Here is a 19,383-nt window from a genome sequence, read left to right on the forward strand (position 1 = left end):
ACTGGCGGGGCTCCGCCCGGTGGCCGCGGCGCTCCGCGGGGCTCCGCGCGTTCCCCGGATGCCGTGCGCTCCCTCTGCGGAGGGAGGGAGGGAGGGAGGAGAGAAGGAAGGAGGGAGGGAGAGAGGGAGGAGAGAAAGAGGGAGGGAGGGAGGCCGGGGCTGCCTCCGGGAGGCGGGGGAGGGCCGCCGGGGCCAGGGCGGCGGGGCGGGCAGGCCGGGCCGGCTGGCAGCGGGACGAGGCGCGGCGGGCGAGGCCCGGGAGCGGGCGGCCCCGCTCCGCCCCGCGGCGCTCCCCGCCCGGCGGCCCCGCAGCCGCCGCCGCCCGGGTCCGGCCCGCCTCCCCCCGGCACCCCGCGAGGAACAGCTCCTTGGCAGTTTGCAGCGCCGCATTAAAAAGGGAGAGAGAGGGGAAGAGAGGCAGAGAGGGAAGGAGAGGAGGGAAGAGAGCAGCCCGCATCACCGGGTTACGGAAACCAGTAAAGGAGCTGCCAGGACAAACTGAATCTTTTGCAAAAAAAAAAAATAGCTCTTTCAGGGATAGGCTTTTTTTTTTTTTTTCTTCCCCCCCCCCTTTCTTGTAGTCGAGTGCACAGGAGACGTGCCCCCCCCCCCCAGCGTACACCCAGCCTGTCGGCCTGAGGGGCACCGAACCAGACCGAGCAGAATGTACCAGGGACACATGCAGGTAAGAGGCTGGGAGCAGGCTGGAGAGCAGCACCCTCGGACGGGCTCTGCCGGAATGCGATTCTGTGAAGTTTCTGTGGGTTGCGCGGAGGGGAGATGCCACCTTGGCACCGTGCAACAAGTGAACTGGTGCAATATGAGCGTGGCACTCCAACTCGGGGCCGAGGGGAAGAGCGTGCCCGGGGCTGGCGCTGCTCAAGGGGGAGGATGGAAAAGGGGCGCTGTCAACTTCCGAACTAGGTGAAGTTTCGTGTATATTTTTTCATTTATTATGCCTGCTTGTTCAAACAGATTCAAGAGAGCATTCCAGGGCAAACATTGTTAGGGCATGCTTTAAGTGACACATGTCTCCTGCCATCCGCTTGATGCATCTCTTCCTGTATGTCAAGTGAAGGGCAAACAATAAGGGAAAAGACAGAGCACTTGCTTTGCAAAATCTGCAAAGATTTCATGCCACACTAAAGCCATCGATTCGCACAGTGTGTTGTGTTTAAAGGTGATGGATTTCTATTCTTCCCTCCCAACATGGGATGAGGATTGATTTTGCTAAGCCCCAGAATGACTTTGTAGAATGAATTCAAACACATGTCTAAGTGACTTCAACGTTTTAGGCAGAGATCTTGTCTCATGATCCTATTGATCCGGCGTAGCAGAAAATGCCTCTCCCCAATAAAAACATACTAGTGCCTTGGACGTGATGACTTTAACCTTGACTCCCGCTCTCCTTCACATGGCTCTTCATTGGAAAGCTAAGTCTGTTTTGAAGGAGAAGGAAATGCCAAAGTGGAGTAAAGGTTTGCACTGATCTCCCAAATTAATTTCTTTGCTTTTGGACCCAATCTGTCTTTGTGTTCATTGTCAGGAATGATCAATCACGTACAGTGGCACCAGCCTTGCACGTAGTGTCATTAGTATGAAGGCTGTTTACAGAGAAACTGCAGTTTTAGTAAGTGTAAGCTGACCACTTCTGTTTGGTGTGATTCTGCACAGCATTTAAATATCTGCTGAACGGTCATCAGGGACATTAAACTTAAGCCAATGTCAAACACAGGGTTGTGTACAATATATGTGAGTTAAGTGAGGACTCTGATTCAGCACTCTCTACTTTCCAGAACTGAATGATAGCAGTTACTCTTTCATGTTTGTGTTACCTGATCTCAACAACAATAAATAACGTGTCATAATATTGCTCGTGATAGGAGAGCAAACAGGTTTTAATAAGAAATGTAATCAATGGAAGGAGTATATATCTCACTATTTATTTCTGATAATAAGGTTAAAGTATGTGTTGTTTTATGGTAGCACAAAAACAATCCTGTAACTAATGATACTGAATCGGACCTTGGCAAATAAGTATTTATATCCTTAACAAACCAGAAGTTCTTTGCGATGAGTAATATATTGAAAGGTTTCAACAAACATACAACACTTTTTATAAGGAAATGTAATGGAATATTGAGGTGTCTGGCAACATTGTAAATTTTCTGAGTCATTAGAAGGTTGAAATCAAATTTGCAATAGAAAAATCAGGTTAAAACATATAAATATGTTGTGACTGATGTCCTTTAAATATTTTTCTTTCACAATATTTTTATTTTTCTAGCTCAAATGTAGTGAAATTCTAACAAAATTATCTTAAAAGTTTGCTGAATTAAAAATACTATTAATATTCAATACACTTGTCATTGTTAAAAATAAAAACCCACCTGAGTTCATGAACCAAACTTTTAAACATATTTCTGTCCTAACAGGAAGCATTAGTGTTCTTCAGATAACACCTAAAAAAGCATTAGGAGAGATTTTTACATTTACTAGAGCCTTAATTAGAGCCTTTGAGTCAGACAAAGACAATAAAGAGCTAGTTTCTTCGCAATGAAATGATCTAACTGTAATGTTTATTAAAGCATGTTGGAACACAAACTATCAAGTTACCATACAAATATAGTATCAAACCACATGCTAACAAAAACATTGGCACAGTCTAAGCATGATGGGTCCTTTCTTACTATCTCCAAGACTTCTGGTAAGACTTCTACTAACTTAGGGAAAACTATTTGCAATTACCTGCCAATCTAAAATAAGGTGAACCATAAAGCCATCCAAACTTGAGTGAATTAAATCAGGCACCTAAATTAGTACCTGGACTTCTAAACAAAACCAATCTTGTTTTTAAAGACACTGAGCACTCACAGAACTATCACTTCTTAAAGTGAAATTGGAATGTTTTGCGGGACCCTACCTGGGTACATAAGCATTTAACTTATACATCCAAATGCAAAATGATGTGCTAATATGTAATGTCCGATCCTACACTCTAATATGGCAAAAGCTCTTCTGAAGTTATGGTAATATGCCAGTCATCATTTCCCTTTTTCCTAATGTTTTGTTCTCAGATGTAAAATTAAAATCTGCAGAAATAATTCCTTAGTCCAGTTACTTTAAAAGATGTTTACAGAGCCAATGTTTTACTAATAACCTGCTGTAACTCAGCTAATTCTTGGAAGACTTCTGAAAGGTGAGAACATTAATGACTGTAACAATGCAGTAAGCATAATTGCAGAGATTGAGAATTTACCCATCTTGAATAGGCATCGAGCATTATCAGCTTCAGTGGGGAATTTCTGACTAAGCTCAATAAATTCTGCAAGTGTAGGTGAAATCTGCTTTGCATTTAAGCACTGCTGAAGTCCAACAAGCACTTAAAATACTTTACTACATCAGTCCATAATATGGGTATCTCTTCTTAATTTTTAGTTTATAGCACAGATTAGTTTTGGAGTTTTTTTCTGAATCCCAGAAAATCACTTAGTTTATTCCAAAGACCTAGGTTTAGATTTCCCTCTTACTGATTTATAAATAAATCCTCACAACACAGAAATACTAGAGAGGTCCTAAACTAAAATTCCAAAGACGGGAAGAAAAAAAAAAATCTAAAAAGAAGGTAAATTACTGGTTCAAACCACTTACTTTACATTTCCAGGTACCTTTCTCTAGGGCTAGCTTTTGCATTACCTGTGCACTGCACACTTTCACGTAAAATACTAGGAAAAAAGCAAAGCGGCCTTCCACAGAGCCAGCACCACAAACAGAAACAGGATGCAGTACCATGGGAGCTCTTTCAAAGCTACTTTGCTGTCATAATAAGCCTAAGCATTTGATTTAGCTGTTTCTACCAACCTGTTCCATTTACACAGTAATTGTCGAAAACATAACAGGGACTGGCATAGGTTCTAAGGCACGTAGCTACCTCCTGAAGCCTGAGCCTTTAAGGTAAGGCTTTTGCATGAGAAAGAGAACTTCAGGTGTGATGCACAGACTATTTGCTTACAAACATACAACTTGAGTTATTTAAGAAGTCAGTAAATTTAGGCTCCAACAGGATAAAACCTGATGGTTACAGGAGCACACCCTGAGATTATGCAGATATGGAAAAAGAGCTGAGTCTAAATGCTAAACAGTACAGGTGAAAGAGAGAGTATTTCTCTCTTAGGACAATGTGTGCAATCAAATGTGTGCTGTTTTCCATCTTCAAGGAAACAGTAGCAGACCAGATGGAAGCAGAACATAAACTGAGTTCATCCCACAGTCACTGTTCTAAAATGTCTATCATTTTAACAACCAACAATAAGACATTTTACAGTTTTTGCAGTATATTATATACCTGGTACCAGTCCCTCCATTGACTTTTACGAGAGTTCTATAAATGGATGGAGGGTAAATTACAATAATAGAATGGGATTTTCAGCAACATTTGGCTTCCCAGGAAATTAAAAATAAATGCTTTCAAAACTGTTTGCCTTGATGCTGTATATAGTCAGCTTTCTCCAGTACAAATGCTTGAACAGAAGTAGTGCTTTGCCAAATGTTGGCATGGGATTTTATGTATGGCATTATTATGTTTTGAGATGGCTTAATTTAGACAAAGCAGAAATCTTGACCACTCATGGCTATCACAGTTCCTCTGGCACTTTTGTGCAAGAACAGGCTTGTTAGTCATGAAGCCTTGGCCAAGTTTAGTTTCAGATCAGATAGATAGTCTCCTAACCTTTTAATTGCATAGGCAATCAAATTCATGCCCATAATTGTTGTGTAGTGTTCTGTATTATTAAATATATTTAACATTCCACCATTGGCATTTCATATTTTCATGAAATGATCCATATTAATCATTCATATTTCAGTAACATTTCAATCATCGAACACATACCTATATGATTGTAGTGGGTCTACAGAAAAATAGCTATGTACACATGCAAATTCTTGCGAGATGAAACCTCGAGGGCTTCACATGTTTTACTGGGCCTGAAAAGTGTTACTAAATGTTTTAGAAGTTACAAAAAACATTTTTGTACTGATTTCCCAACACTTAAGACACTCACTAGGGGAAGTGAAGCAGAACCGTGTCAAGATTAGCTGCAGATGCAAGTCCCATCTTTGCTTATTTGGTAACCTATTAAAAATACTGTAACAGTGTTGGTTGCACTGCCACGTAAAATAAATAAAACCTAAGCTATTGATCGATTATGAATAAAAACCCCCTAATCTCTCAGCTGTGCATTTTGTACGCGAATAAAACATCCCACTAAGAATATGCACAACATAAAATTGAATTCAGTGCTAAACTGATTCTTTGTTCAGCTGTTAAGATCAACATAAACTTAATAACCTTAACCTACAAAATTCTAAAAACCTGGGCAGATAGCTGGAATGCTAACTGATCTCTAGCGATGTTGATGAATCATAATTCCTAGCTGAAATTCTATTATGATAAACTGATAATTTTTCATTATTACAAGCCTTTTCTAAAAGGACTCACAATACTGGGGCAGTGCTTATGATAGTATGTTTTCCATTTCATCTTGATATTTGAGTTATTTACTAGCAGCTTTTCAAGTTTTGAACTGCTTATAAATGAAACAAGCTAAAAATAATGAGCTCACTTTCGCTGAAAGAAGTTCATTCAAAGAAAGTAGGTGATATACTGCTTTTGGATGAAACACATACTGAAACTGTACAAACTGAGAGTATTTGCAATGCCAGTATAGAGGAGCATTCCTTGAAGCTGTTAGGCAGTTTTACAAGAACCTAGCAGAAAATCTTGCAAAGACTCAGAGACTCTTGGCACACAGTGTATTTTTGCTGGATGCAAATTAAGAGGAACTCTTACTAACTAAATAAGGATCCATCCCTCTATTCTGGAATTAAATTCATTCAAAACATAGAAAAACAACAGTCCCTAGCACTGTCATTTATTTATATAAATACGTTAGTCTAAATCCAGTATATAGCTTTCACAAAAGAGGCACTGTTTACTCAAGAAATCAGGCTGTATTTTTTAAAAATCTACCACTATTGTCACTGCAGTTTCGTTTATGCAGCCAAGCTCACTCATGTCATGACTGCAAGCTACGTGCAATGGGGTCTGGGTCACCTCTCAGCAGCACTTGGTCACAAGGCAAAAATGTTCCACAATGCAGTTCACTGCCATGAATTGATGGCTGAGGACTTTTCTGCCAGCAGAGCTCACTGCTCACAAACTAAGTCTAGATTAGGAGACAATAGGGGACCACCAAGAAAAGGAAAGTAGCTGGCTTTAAAAGAGCAACCTGGCTTTTTGCCTACAGTCACTACAACATGTTTGTAGGGTAATCCAGTGTCCATGAACTGTGTTTTCTCACATGCTTATCTATTTTGGCGATCCCTGGAGAAAAATAACCACACTACACTCTTTCTGACTTTCTCTGTAAAATATGGGAACACTCTACTGCTTCCTGTTCACCTATCTTAGAGCAGTCTACTATCGGCTGGTAACTTGCCGCTGTTAATTTCATATCAGTTCCTTAAAACACCTCTTGTCCTAATATGGATGTTGAATATAATACAAATTACATGAATACAAACATCTTTGGACAGCATTTTTCAATTAGCATACAAAATAACAGCTATGCGTTTAGAATCTGTCAGTATAATAACGAAAGCGTATGTGATAAGTACTGTGCAATGAATTAGACAATCTTTCTTGATTACATTAAGACTTTGTTTTCTTTTATGAGATACATAAAAGGAATTCAAATACTCTTATCCACTGACATTTGACAACTTCAGAATGATTTTGGAATGCATTTATTTTAAGACCAGTCAAATTTTTCTTTGTATTTTTGTTTCCTTAGATCAATCATTTGGCTTATAGACTAGTTTTCAAAAGCTGAAGAAACAAACCAAAATTTGCCTTACCAGCATTAGATCTAGCTGTATCTATCTTTACATGAATGAATGTAAGTGGAAATTATGCTGATGTAAATAAGAGCCAAATAATTGGCTTCCAAGCCTTTTTCATGTTAATCCCCTGTTTTCCTAATGTCACCAGTCAGGTTCCAAAGTTGCCATGTAGAGAATACAGCATGTCCTGAGTAGGGGCAGAAGAGCTGTTATAAATTGAATTTTCTAATTCAACATTTTCTAACTGGTACGTGTGTCAAGAAGAAGGTTCAGGAACTCTTACTGTTCAGTAAAAGTCAATTGAGAGATAATACTTGCCTATTTAAGCCTACCCTGGAATATAGAAATCTGTTTCTCAATAAGGAACACTGAACATTAGAGTTCATCTTCATAGAATTTACTAAGGTCAAGTTTGCTAATACTAATGTAGGAATAAGCAAAGACTGTAATAAATAGAAGCTTTTTGAGTATTATGTAAAACTGAGAGGAAACATCAAATTTTGATGCAACAGTAATCTGTCAGAGCTTTTTAAAATCCAAGGGAGTATCCCCTAATAGGAAGATCTGAAAAGAAGTCAGTACCTGGTATTTTACACAGAAGAGCAGATTAATATTATTTATGTAAAGTAGAAGGATGGCCTTAGCTTCACTAAGGCCTTGGACACTATTGTCATGGAAGTAATGACAGAAATGGCATAGAAGTGATTAATGAAATAATAGCAAGTGTAGCTTGACATATGTCTCAAAGTGACAAGTTATTTCTACTGCCATTCACTGAAGTTTAACAAGGAAGATAATTTTCCAGTTACAGGCTTCAGATGTAGGTGAGATCTTTCATCTTTCGCTATTTGCCATCTAACAGTCCTTCCAAGAACCAGGACAGTTTTAAGAAGGCTTTGAAAAAGGAATGCAAGGAAGAATGATAGATAAAAGAAAGGAGGAAAATGATGATGCACAACAGAGAAAAATAAGGCAAAAGACCAGAAACTAGGAAGGAAGTGCTATCACTGTTCTGAAAAATAGAAAATATTGTTAGTATTACCACTGTACTTAATCCAGGTAGTATACACAATGTGGCAATATATATAAAACTGGAAAGGATGCATAGGCTTGCCTGAACCTGTGCAACAAAACAAAGGAATCTGAATTTAGAAAACAGCTGGACACTACATGGAAACAGTGAAAGAACATTTATCCCCGGAGCACTCACAATAAAAGACCATGTGCTGTTCAGCAACGACAGAAAACCAAAGGTCTTGGTCTCATTAGAAACCTGGATCCCAAGAAAGTGGGGGAAAATTTTGTAAGAAGCTTCAGAACTAATATTTTCAATTGCTAAAATGTTAAGATTAAACCAAGAACACACAAGGAATGCAGGTGAAGTGCTCCTCAAAGGCAGAAGGAGAAAGTACAAGTTGCCTAAAGTAAAGCTTATTTAGATCTTGAAAGTATATTAAAACAGCTGCTGAAAGTTTTTCTGTTACACGTTTAAGAAGGTGGGGGGGGGGAGCAAAACATACTCAAAGCGGCATTCATATTACGGATAACCTAATTTACGGTGCAAACCCAAAATGATTATGAGGGTGTGAATCCTGCAATTATTACAAATGTGTGAAGCAAAAGCTCATGCAGAGGTACACAATATAATCTCTATCCCAAACTGCTGACGGAATTGGTATATGAAATTGAAGACTTGGTAGCACATATTTGTTTAGTTATGAATCCGGACATGGTGTTATATAACAGGACAGTAGAAAATATGTCAAGATAAGGTGGGAAAAATGGTAAGACAACACCCCAGATACCCACATGGCTATCCATAATCTGCAAGGTTTTAGGGGACAGACTTTATGGAAAATTAAACAAATAAATATACACAGAAAAATGGAAAAAATGCTAATTGCATTTATCAAGAGAAGATAATATCAGGCTAACTTGACAGCATTTTCTGTTATCATAACTGGGGTTTTAGGCAAGAGAGATGTAAGTGACTTGATCTATGTGATCTTCGGTAAGCATTTGTTATGGTGCCACAAAATAAATTATTAGTGAAGCTGGAGAATGTAAGGAATAGTAGAAAATCTGTAAGGAGGGCAAGAAACTCATTCATGGGGAAATGGAAAACAAAGCATTAAGGGAAGGACTGTCAAATTGAGGAAAGTTTAATAGGGAAGGTCTCAGTGGATGACTGTTGGAACTGATGTCTGATGTTTCATCCATAAACATACTAGAAACAAGATGTTGACAACATTTGTGGATTACTCATTGCTGGGAAACATCATCGGTATTGGGAAACATCATCAGTACTGATGAGTTTCAGGTCACTATACAGAGGGAACTGTGTGAACTTCAACAATACAAACACGATTAAATTTAACAGCACAATATGCTGTTGAACATGAATAACAAAAAACGTCTACCCTAAGCTGTAAGCTATCATTTAGAAGTGATTAAGAAAGACTTGCACATATAAGATGACTACAAGCCATCAATATGATATATCCATAAAAAAAGACAGATGCAGTTCTAGTTTTAGAAGAATTTTTTCCAGAACAGCCAGGAAAATATCAACGCCAGTTTACAGTGCCACTAACAGATTTTCAATTGAGAATCTTGTACAGATCTGGTCAAGAAGAGAGGCATGGACACAAGTCCAAAGAAGGATGATCAAGGAGAAGGGGAAGTAAGTCTGTCTTATGAGAAGAGACCAAAAGATTTTTGGCTTATTTTATTGAGCAAAATGACGGCTCAGCAGAAGTATAATCACAGCATGTAAGTGCCTCAAGGAGATAAACAGAAGATAGGGAAAAACCTAAATTAGCTAAGGACAAAACTGGCATGGGAACAAATGGATATTAACCGGCTGTGAAAAAATTTAGGTTGGAAATTAGAAAAACATTTCTGATCATTAGAGCAATCAAGATTTCCAATAGTCTTCCAACTGGAATAGTGGAGGCAAAAAACCTAATTACTTTAAAGAAGAAATGCAGTCAATTTATGAAAGATTTTGTATGACATGCTGCCTGTGAGAGCAGAAGACTGAACCTCAGTAACCCACCAACAACACCCTCCTTGTCTTCTGAAATTTCTCTGACTTTGCAGAAACAAACCCTGACTCTCGTTCAGTAAGACAAAAACTCTCAACTGTAAGAAGTCTTCCTGTGGCTGGGGAGGGCTTGATTGTCTTCACAGCTTCAATAACCTCCTACCAAGAGCACCATACAGGCAGTGACAAATTAGTCTTACTTCTCCTCCCATTGCCTAGTCCAGAGCATCATTTTGGCTACTCTTGGAGCTGAGCTCTACAGTTTGGATACCCTCTCTGCCAGCTTCCTTATCGAGTCTCCCACTCAGCTGAACTGATAGTTTTGCTACATACAAAACCTTAATAATCAGAGGAAATGTATTTTCCCCATACAGCTAAACTCAATGGTTCATGCTAGAAACACTTGAAGCTTTTCCCCATCTTGTGTTCCCACAAGCAGGCACTGAGGGTTTGAAATCACCAGCTGTGTTAACATTGGGTAACAGTAAGCTTAAATTTATTTTAATAACAACTGAAGTGTGTGTGCATGAGGATCTAAACTAGAACCCATCAGAACCAGCAGGGATATTTTCCCTGACCTCAGCAGAGCCAGGATACAGCGTTTTCTCCATACTACCACCAGCTCACTTGTCTCTCCTGAGCTCCGAAAATAAATGCAGTGGTCCTTATTTAGAGTATATGCTCTTAAATAAGAGAACTCAGTGCTCTGTTTTGCAGTCCTAGTCAGGAAAAACTACTGAACTCACTTGGACTGTTATCTTTGAAAGGATCATAAAACCATGTCTTATAGTCAGTCCTATGTCCCTTCCAGTAGACTGTCAGAAAATTATTTCTGGGTTAATTCAGGCTCATAAAACTACTTCAGGGTCTGATTGCCTGGGTTCCTGTCCCATCTCAGATCATGATAGCTATGATTTGCACCCCTCAATGTACCAGGCAGACAGATGTCCATGAACAGTCCATCACAACTTGATAACATTATTACAGCCTTGCGGCTCTTGGCTGCTAGCAGTTGCTGCACTGCAGTTTACTGAGCATCACTCTGCTACTCGTATTTCAGAAATTCAGGAGTCATGCCAGCAAAGAGTTTCCAAATAGGTGAGAATAGTGGATAATGGCTAGTCAAAGATATGCAAAACCATATTGCTAAATTTACTGAGGAAGGAAATAGGTTGGTCATTTGATGAATTAAGTACTCTTTCTTGCCGGTACACAAAAAAATGAATGCTTATTTCCGAAGTGTTTTATAGATGTCAAAAAGTAGTAAAAGTTCACTGCTGAAGCCACTACTCAGTAGCCACTCAAGTAGCCACTGAGTAGTGGCTTCAGCAGTGAAATTTTATTACTTTTCTATTTTTCTCAAGTAGCCACTGACAAATATCAGAAATAAAATTTCAAATAAAATTCCACATATTTAACTCAGACTCATTAATCATCACAGAAAAAACTGTACATTCAGGTTGTTGTATATATGTTCTGTGTATTTGCTAAGCACCAAGCAAAGTAACATCATGTGAATTTCCAAATGAGTATTTGCTTTTCCTTCTTGCACACAAACTTGCTCAAATTCCATCCTGTATAAGTATCATTTGCAGAATTAGGGAGCAGAAGGATTACATTGCTGAAGTGGCCAATCAGACATGGTAGACACAGACTAGAAAGAATACATATATCAAGACAAATTTCGTCAATTGGCTAAAATGTATGTACATAGTGTGCCCACTCGGCAACTGCAGTTGGCTGGCAAATTGCACATGGAAAACATGGCAATAGTAAGGTTTTTACTGACATTTATACAGCTCTCTTCACAAGGAAATAGAATGCTTGGCTTATGCTAACACACAATAAACAATCAACATTTTTTTTTTTCAACTGTGATGAGTTGAATGCCTGCCTGGTGCTTTAGCTATATCACTGCTGACAGGTGTTCTTTGATTTCTAGTCTTTTTTGCTAGATCATCAGTTTTAAAAATTAAAATCCTACCTAGCATTTCAGCAGACAAGTAGTTGCTTCAACTGCATAATCTTTTGGACAGTGGTTAGCAAGGAGTGCAAAAGAAACATAGTTACACTCATCTACAAGTGGAAGCTTAGCACTGTTAGTTTTTTCACTATGACATTTATATAACACATGCTGGTTTATGTTTGATGGCTGGACTATCATTCCCACTTCAACTGACAATTAAACACATACCTATCAAAGACCTGTTAATACTTTACAGAATACTCTTAAGTTTACTAGTCAGAGACAATTATGCCTCTATATTTTTTTGTGGAGCTTTTTTTTATTCTTTATGACCAACACTTCTTGAAAAACAATAGAATCACTGCTTAAGAGTTCATCTACACCTGTCATTTGTTTCTCCTCAATTAAATTAAATATGAGAAACATTATTTCAAAATAGGAAATTAATTGCGGATTTCTGTCCTGTGTCACCTTAGTAATACTTATTACTGGCAGAGGATCATGGCACCATGTACTCACATACTGCAAGATTAATTGTAAAAAGATGCTACTCTATGTTCATCTACTCCCCATCTGGTGAAAACCTGAAATCCTAGTTCTAGTAAAATCAATGACAAAGATACCATTAATTTCAGTGCAATCAGAATTTTGTTTAGAATCTTTCACAGTAGGAAGCATTGCTCCTTGTCTTAAAATGGACAACTTCATTCTGTGAACACAGAGAAATAACTAGTATAGAAGTAGGCTAAATTCTACTTTGGGGGTTTGTACCTGTTTACACTCCATTTGTATGTGGTACGTTACTTTCTGCATAAACAGTTGAAGGATTAAAATACCTAATGTACAATTTGAAGGGTTTTAAATATGATCTACTCTGTCTATAAGAAAGGCAGGTTCCATTATTATTAGATCATTTCATCCAATGGGTTAGATGAGAAAAGCACTTAATCTACTATGCAATTTTTGTGAAACTGTTGTTTACTGACTGGATTTGAAAAAGGCAAGACTTGGCTCAGATCTAGGGAGAAAGAGAGAGGTTCAAAGATGTAGCATAATCAGCTAGGTGTGCGTGGGAACAAAGGGCCTTCCCTACCTGACAGTTCAGTACGTGAGAGAGGTACTGGTAGGACAGTTACAGCCACTGAAGTCTGTTTCCCCAGCAAAGATTAAATTCTCTCAAGTGCACATGTGCCAGGTCTTAGGTCCTTCACTGGAACGGCACAGGATCTTATCTGCTGGTTACAAATCATTTACACTGGGATCAACCCCAAAGTGACTGTATTTTTATTTAAATGCAAGTTCTGTCCAATAACTTTCTGGATCCACAAGTATAATGAAGTAACCTCTGATGGTTGTGGCAGTACTACAGAGGGATCTGGGGTTAAGTTCCTGCCTTGCCATTGCCACAGATTTTCTACATGAACTTAGACAAGGCACATATTATCTATGGGCCTCTGTTCTCCATCAGTAAGATGGGAATAAAAACACTTCCATCCTCACAGGGTGTTATCCAGATGTATTAAAACAGATAGAAGCACATGTTCGTGCACTTACGGAGACCACTTTTGTTTCTAATTCCTCATTTTTTATTCTGATAAAATGAAAAGTCATCTTAAAGATAACCTTTAAATTTGAATCCAAGCTTTTTGCCAGATTTCACACAAATTACAGTGTACAGCATGCTACAGGATTCAGTGCCCTTCACATAACTGAATTGGTAGGAGAGTTGGAAGATACATACAGATAACAGAACCCAAAATACAAGATGGCTGTCTTCAGAACATGGAAGCCTGGCCAATTCTGGGACATGGCTGGTAAGACAGGGATAGAACAATGATTCATGTAAGAGAAGAGAAGCAAATGAGTACTACAATAACAGAGAACCATATGTGGATAAGGAGAACTAAAAGTAACAAAGGAACTCTGAAGCAAAGTCTAGTCAGGAGTGTCCTGCCCAGTAACAGCACACAGCACCGGGCACAGAAGTCACACCACGGAGGTGAGGGCAGGACAGCATGGTCGAACCCCAGCCCCAGAAGTAAGAGAGAAGAAAAAAATCTCATTCTGAACCAGGCTCAGTACCTGAGCAAGGGATCAGGGTTTTAAGAGTGGGGCTGATCGAACACGTTTTAGCAGATAGTGTAGGGTATCCCCTGTGATTTTATCTGTTGGTTCTATGAAACTAGAATAAATTTTTGCACCACAGTGGTCCAGTCTATGTCTGGCTAATCAACTGTAATGCAATTCATTCAATGCATTAGTTCATTAATGTTGTATACTCAAAATCTGTAAGGTAATAAAAGAAATACAATAAATGGAATAACACTGTGAGCCCAGTCTTGATTTCCACAAACCAGTTTGCTGCACTGGGGCACACTAGCGAATTATATGGTCTTCATGAACAAGGCAGTATTGCTTACTTCCCTTAGAAAGTCTTGGTTACCTGTCGTTTACAGTGAAAGATTACTTGGGTTTCTCCATTTTTTACATATAATGCAGAAGAATAACAATGTAGTGCACTTAGTATTTTTCTAAAACAAGATGATTTGGTTTCAAGGTGGTTTTCTAAGGCTCATAACATAATATGATAATTATAAGAGGACAAGGAACAGACTGATGCTGAGCAGTGGGATGCAAAAAAACCAACTCCTGTACTGATACATTTTCAAATTGGCTTTTCAAGATACCAAGATGTGAAAAGGTATGAAGTGAAAGAGTTTATTCAAAGCAGTAGAACCAGTTTGAATAATTCTGAGAAAAGGGCCATAAAGTGGGTGTACTGTTAGAAACAGAGCACATTACTTGGAGCATTAAAGGGTTCCTAACACAGTAATTAACACCAATATCAACCTGAAATTTTGAAGATAATCATGAGATAATGTCTCGAAGACTGATACCTGATGAAAGAGTTAAAGGCCTTAGAAAGAGGCATTTTCTAGACAATTAAGATAATTTAGTCTCCATAACTAAATTCAGATGAAACACTTTTGTGAACACTGGAATTTAAGATTAGCACCTTTATGTTACCTGGAGCACATCCTTGGCCATGTGACTTTGTTACAGTGTCAAAAAGCAGCTGTGAGTGAGCCAGCCAGTGACCATAGCTATGAGACAGCTAGTAGAGCACTTCTACAGGAGAAAGAATGTGCCAAAGGTGTCCTAAATACCACTGTGGTCACCAGCTGCTTTAACATTCTGTCTCTACAGAAAGAGACTGCAACTTCATGACTGGTATAAATCTAGGTCTGCCCCATTGGTAGAGGAAGATATATACATTCACTTCCATCCTCATTTCTTAAGCTATGCTAAGAAAGACAACAAAACCTGCTGTTAAGGACCATAGCTTTTGCTTTAAGTAGTTTTCAGTTTTGAACGCAGTTCTTTGTCAATAAACTACATGAACTGTAGGCTACTGCTTGTAGAATCTCAGATCAGTTCTCCAGGGAAGATCACCAACCTCTCAAAAAAGTTAATACAGAAAGCTAAGATACTTGGATCTCAATTCCCTAGGGATTCTTGTTTAGGAGGAGGAAGGAGTCCTGAGTCCTATTCCCTCTATATGTTGCGCTGCCTTCAGGGCTATTACTACTAATGATCACATCAAAAATTACCTGTCATGGATCTTAGATGGAAAATAGAATAAAATCAGATCGATCTGGCGTTGAATGGAACAGATCACTGCAAGTTGCTGAGCTATACCCCCCTCTGACATCTGCAGAGACCCTTTTAGTTCAAGGGATGATACAGATGTAATTAGAAGAGAACCTGATGCAAGGTATTAGAAATAACAGCTAAATAACATAATGAAATGGATTAATATTGAGAAGGTATTCAGCAAAAAAAGAAAAATTTTTTTCACCAAACACTGAAACACAGAACCTGCTGAAAACATCCAAAACCCATTAAACCCAATCATTTTAAGAAACAGCTACATGGGGTTTTTTTTTAGAAAAAAGGAAAGAATAGAGGGCACTGCAGCTGGCTAGGTATTTGTTAATTTTTCATGTGAATTTATTGCATATGTAAGTGATTGAATTAGTAGCACTGACAGGAACCCAGGCACAGTAAAAGCTTCCTGATACTGACACAGCACTGCTCAAGCTGTACAGTCCTGACCATTAGCAACACCGCTACTGAAGCCCTGAGCCTTTCTCTCAAGCAGAGTCTGCAGAGCACACTGGAACTGGACTGAGCGAGGTATTGTTTCTGCGACGTGAATTCGCAGACCTCCGTAACAAAGACTAGGATGAGACCACTACACTTTTTTAGATTAATGACCTCGTTTGGACTGTGATGCCAGGCTCCAGGGAAGAAGGTCCAGTACAAGATAATATCATGCTACCAAAATACTGCAAGGTAAGTTTTGGGGAAAAAATGTTAAGAGGATTTTGTATTTTGTGGTAAAGAGACTAATTGCAAAAGGCAGTCAGAAAGAGCCAGCTCGCAGAAGAGACTATAAGGTACAGAAATCAGAATGATTTCCCACCTTTGAGAAAAGAGAGTCATTTCCAGACGCTCAGAGGCTGAGCAGTGAAATCTGGATCTTCTAGCGCAGAGCAGTAAATTGTTTCAGAACAGGGAGGCTTTGATAGCAAACTAGGGGAATGTAAATTGCATATCTAATAATTTCAGCATGCAAGTCTATTGCCAAATATTACCATCTAAAAGGAATATAGGTATCATGGCTGCTATGAAGCCCTTAGGGAGGCTCATATGCTTTTGGGAACCCTTTCCTCCTTCCCAGCAACGTATTAACCTTTTGACCACGTCGGTGCTTGAATCTATGTAAAGAAATCGTACGCAAAGACAGTAATAGTTGGGGAGTGATAGAAACAAAACCGTGCAAAACATCAGAGACACAGGATGTTGTGTGAATTCTGTATAAAAACCTCATATCCAAGAACAGATACAGATCTTTAAAAAAATGGTATTTCTGATGCATTGTGAATGTACAGATGAGCAGGCATGGGGAAACATTCCATTTCTGTCTTATAAACTATATTCCTGTAGCATCAGACTGTAACAATTTATAAGAACGTAATATGAGCTTCTACTAAGAGTAAACCTGCTGGATTTAATGGTGCTGCTAACGGAGTAAGATTTTTCTTGGAGTAAGGGTGCCATAAACCAGCCCTCAGTCACCACTTCCTGTTTACTTCTTGTGGTTTATTCTCTAGAGCAATCACATATTTCTCTCACTTGAAACTTCTGCTTGTTACAAAAAAATAATTTCTTAATATTCTCCTTTTCACACCATTCATCCTCATGGAAGGCATTTCTTTAAGTGAATCGTTTTACATGTAGAAAAGTGAAAGAATTACTGTTCTCCTTAGCAGCATGGTAGAGCTTCACTTAATGCATTCTTTTTTGGTAGGTCTAGACAGTCTCTTCTAAAATCTCATTTAGATATCATTTGTAATTCATCTGAACAATTCTAGTCATTTAGTAAAGTTACTTCAATATTTTCCTTTTTATTGAAAGTTATTGCACTGCTGCAAGCAAGATATTTCATTTGATGAATTTCCACATGGCTGATCCTAAAGGAGAAAGGACAAAACACAGAAGAGGCCTGAATTAAGTTCTAATCCTATTTAACAACAGCTGTAAGGGAAATGGGGAAATACTAGTTACTCTAGAACCTCAGCCTCATGGTAACGTGAAAAATGAAGCTGATCATCCAAAAATTTTAACAAGTTTAAGTTTTCATCTATACACAAATGTTCTGTAACTACAGACAAAACCAGGCAAAAGGTCCCACTTGAACGATGACATTGTACCAATGACAAGATTCATGAGCTAGGATTGAGATAGACATTGTAAATAAACATACACTGAGTGCACAAGTAATAGTAAAACTAGCAAACATTTTTGACATTTGGACCACACTTGAAGTTACAAAAAAGTGTTCTAATACATTGACAGATTTTGAGGCTAGAAGGATCCATTTATTGTCATCTCATATGAACTGTAACATAACACAGCCTGATGAACTTCACACACTTATTTGACACGCTTATTTGATCTTAAAGATCATAGTTTGAATGAGAACAGCATATGCTCTGGAAAAACACATAGTTTAAAGACTTAAAGTGATGGGAAATCTACTATCATTTGCTGAAGATATTCCAGCAGTGGTTCTCCAGGCTGTTCAAAGTATTCTTAGTGAGTATTAGCAATATATTACATTTCTTTCATACACACAGAGAATACATTAGAAACTACCTTACAAGAATATAATAAAGCAGATAATATTTTTAGAATTCTTAGGTAAGCTGAATTATAATGAGAAGGCTTGAAATTATATTTATAGGCATGGAGAGTGCAGCTAACTCAGGACCTGTGTAAATAAGGACATGAAAGCATCAGTTAAAAGTCTCTATCTTCTTGTTCCCAACACAGCATTTCAGTTCACTTATAGTGGACAAAAGGGGCAGTTGGAGGAGTTAGAGGAACAACTCTCAAGGCAGCAGCAGCCTTTTGCTATATATGGCACAAAATGATTTTACAGTGTAAAAGTTTCCATTGCTTTTGGAGGAATCAGGATTTCACCTCGAGTGTTGTGGGAGGAAATTGTGATCAACTTTTAGAAAACAGCTGGGTCAAGAAACAGGAAGGCTGCTTTGTTGTGTGAACTTAAAATCTATTTGCATGTGTATGTAAAGACTGTGTATTCCTGTATGTTATAGTAAGCAAAATATAGTCTACCTTTAGAATTTTCTGAGAAAGTTCCTGGCAACAAGAGTTTTTTACAATCCAATTAACAGAATAGGGAGTAACAGTCTCTAAGCCTGAAAACAATTCCAGTGATAATCTGGACAAGGCTACAGATAAGGAACTCCTCTCTTCCTTATACATGGAAAAGAAACAAGGTTGTTCAACCAGTTGCAAGAAGTGGAAGAACCATTTTTACCCACACTCAGAATGGAAGCAAAAGACAAAGGAGTTTGAACTTGTCAGTAAAAGAAATAGGTTAGCATATGTCCTGATTTGGGAAGGAGAATCAATATTTAAAGACACTAAGCAGACCATACCTGGAGCCAATCCTCTCATCAAGAGAATGCTAGAAGTCAAGAAAAGACCATAGGAAAGCTGAAAGGGGAAATTGCATTGAGCTGGTAGATCAAAGTAACAATAAACATCAGTCAGAAAAGCAAATGTGTTGACTCGACTACTAACCTCTTATTTCCCTGTTCAGTGGAAAGGAGAAATATTACATGCAATACAACCCACCCCCACTGCTTATCATTTATGCTAACCAAGCCAATACTACCAGCACTTACAACACTAACTATCCCATGCTTTCCAATTAGATTCACTGGATTCATTTCTGTCCTGTTAACTCCATGAATACACTAATTTCTTGTATTAATTCCCTTCTCCCCATCTATTAATGTATAGTAGTCATTTCTCTGCAACTAATACCAAAATGAAGTGCCCTGATTTGGAAATGTACTGTGTGCACGTAGAA

The 19,383-nt window shown here is 38.5% G+C and overlaps 1 protein-coding gene across 7 annotated transcripts in view; it reads left to right on the forward strand.

Moving 5' to 3' along the window:
• The first annotated feature begins 268 nt into the window (after positions 1–268).
• The window catches only part of PEX5L (peroxisomal biogenesis factor 5 like), a 116,953-nt gene continuing 97,838 nt past the window's right edge, over positions 269–19,383 (forward strand). For all 7 annotated transcript variants that reach the window (XM_074834229.1, XM_074834234.1, XM_074834230.1 and 4 more), the window contains exon 1: positions 269–685. In XM_074834229.1, the coding sequence (XP_074690330.1) occupies positions 665–685 (21 nt within the window). In that variant the 5' untranslated portion in view covers positions 269–664. The remainder of the gene's footprint in view (positions 686–19,383) is intronic.

This window comes from Strix aluco, chromosome 9 (genome assembly GCF_031877795.1).
Source record: "Strix aluco isolate bStrAlu1 chromosome 9, bStrAlu1.hap1, whole genome shotgun sequence".
Lineage (NCBI taxonomy): Eukaryota > Metazoa > Chordata > Aves > Strigiformes > Strigidae > Strix > Strix aluco.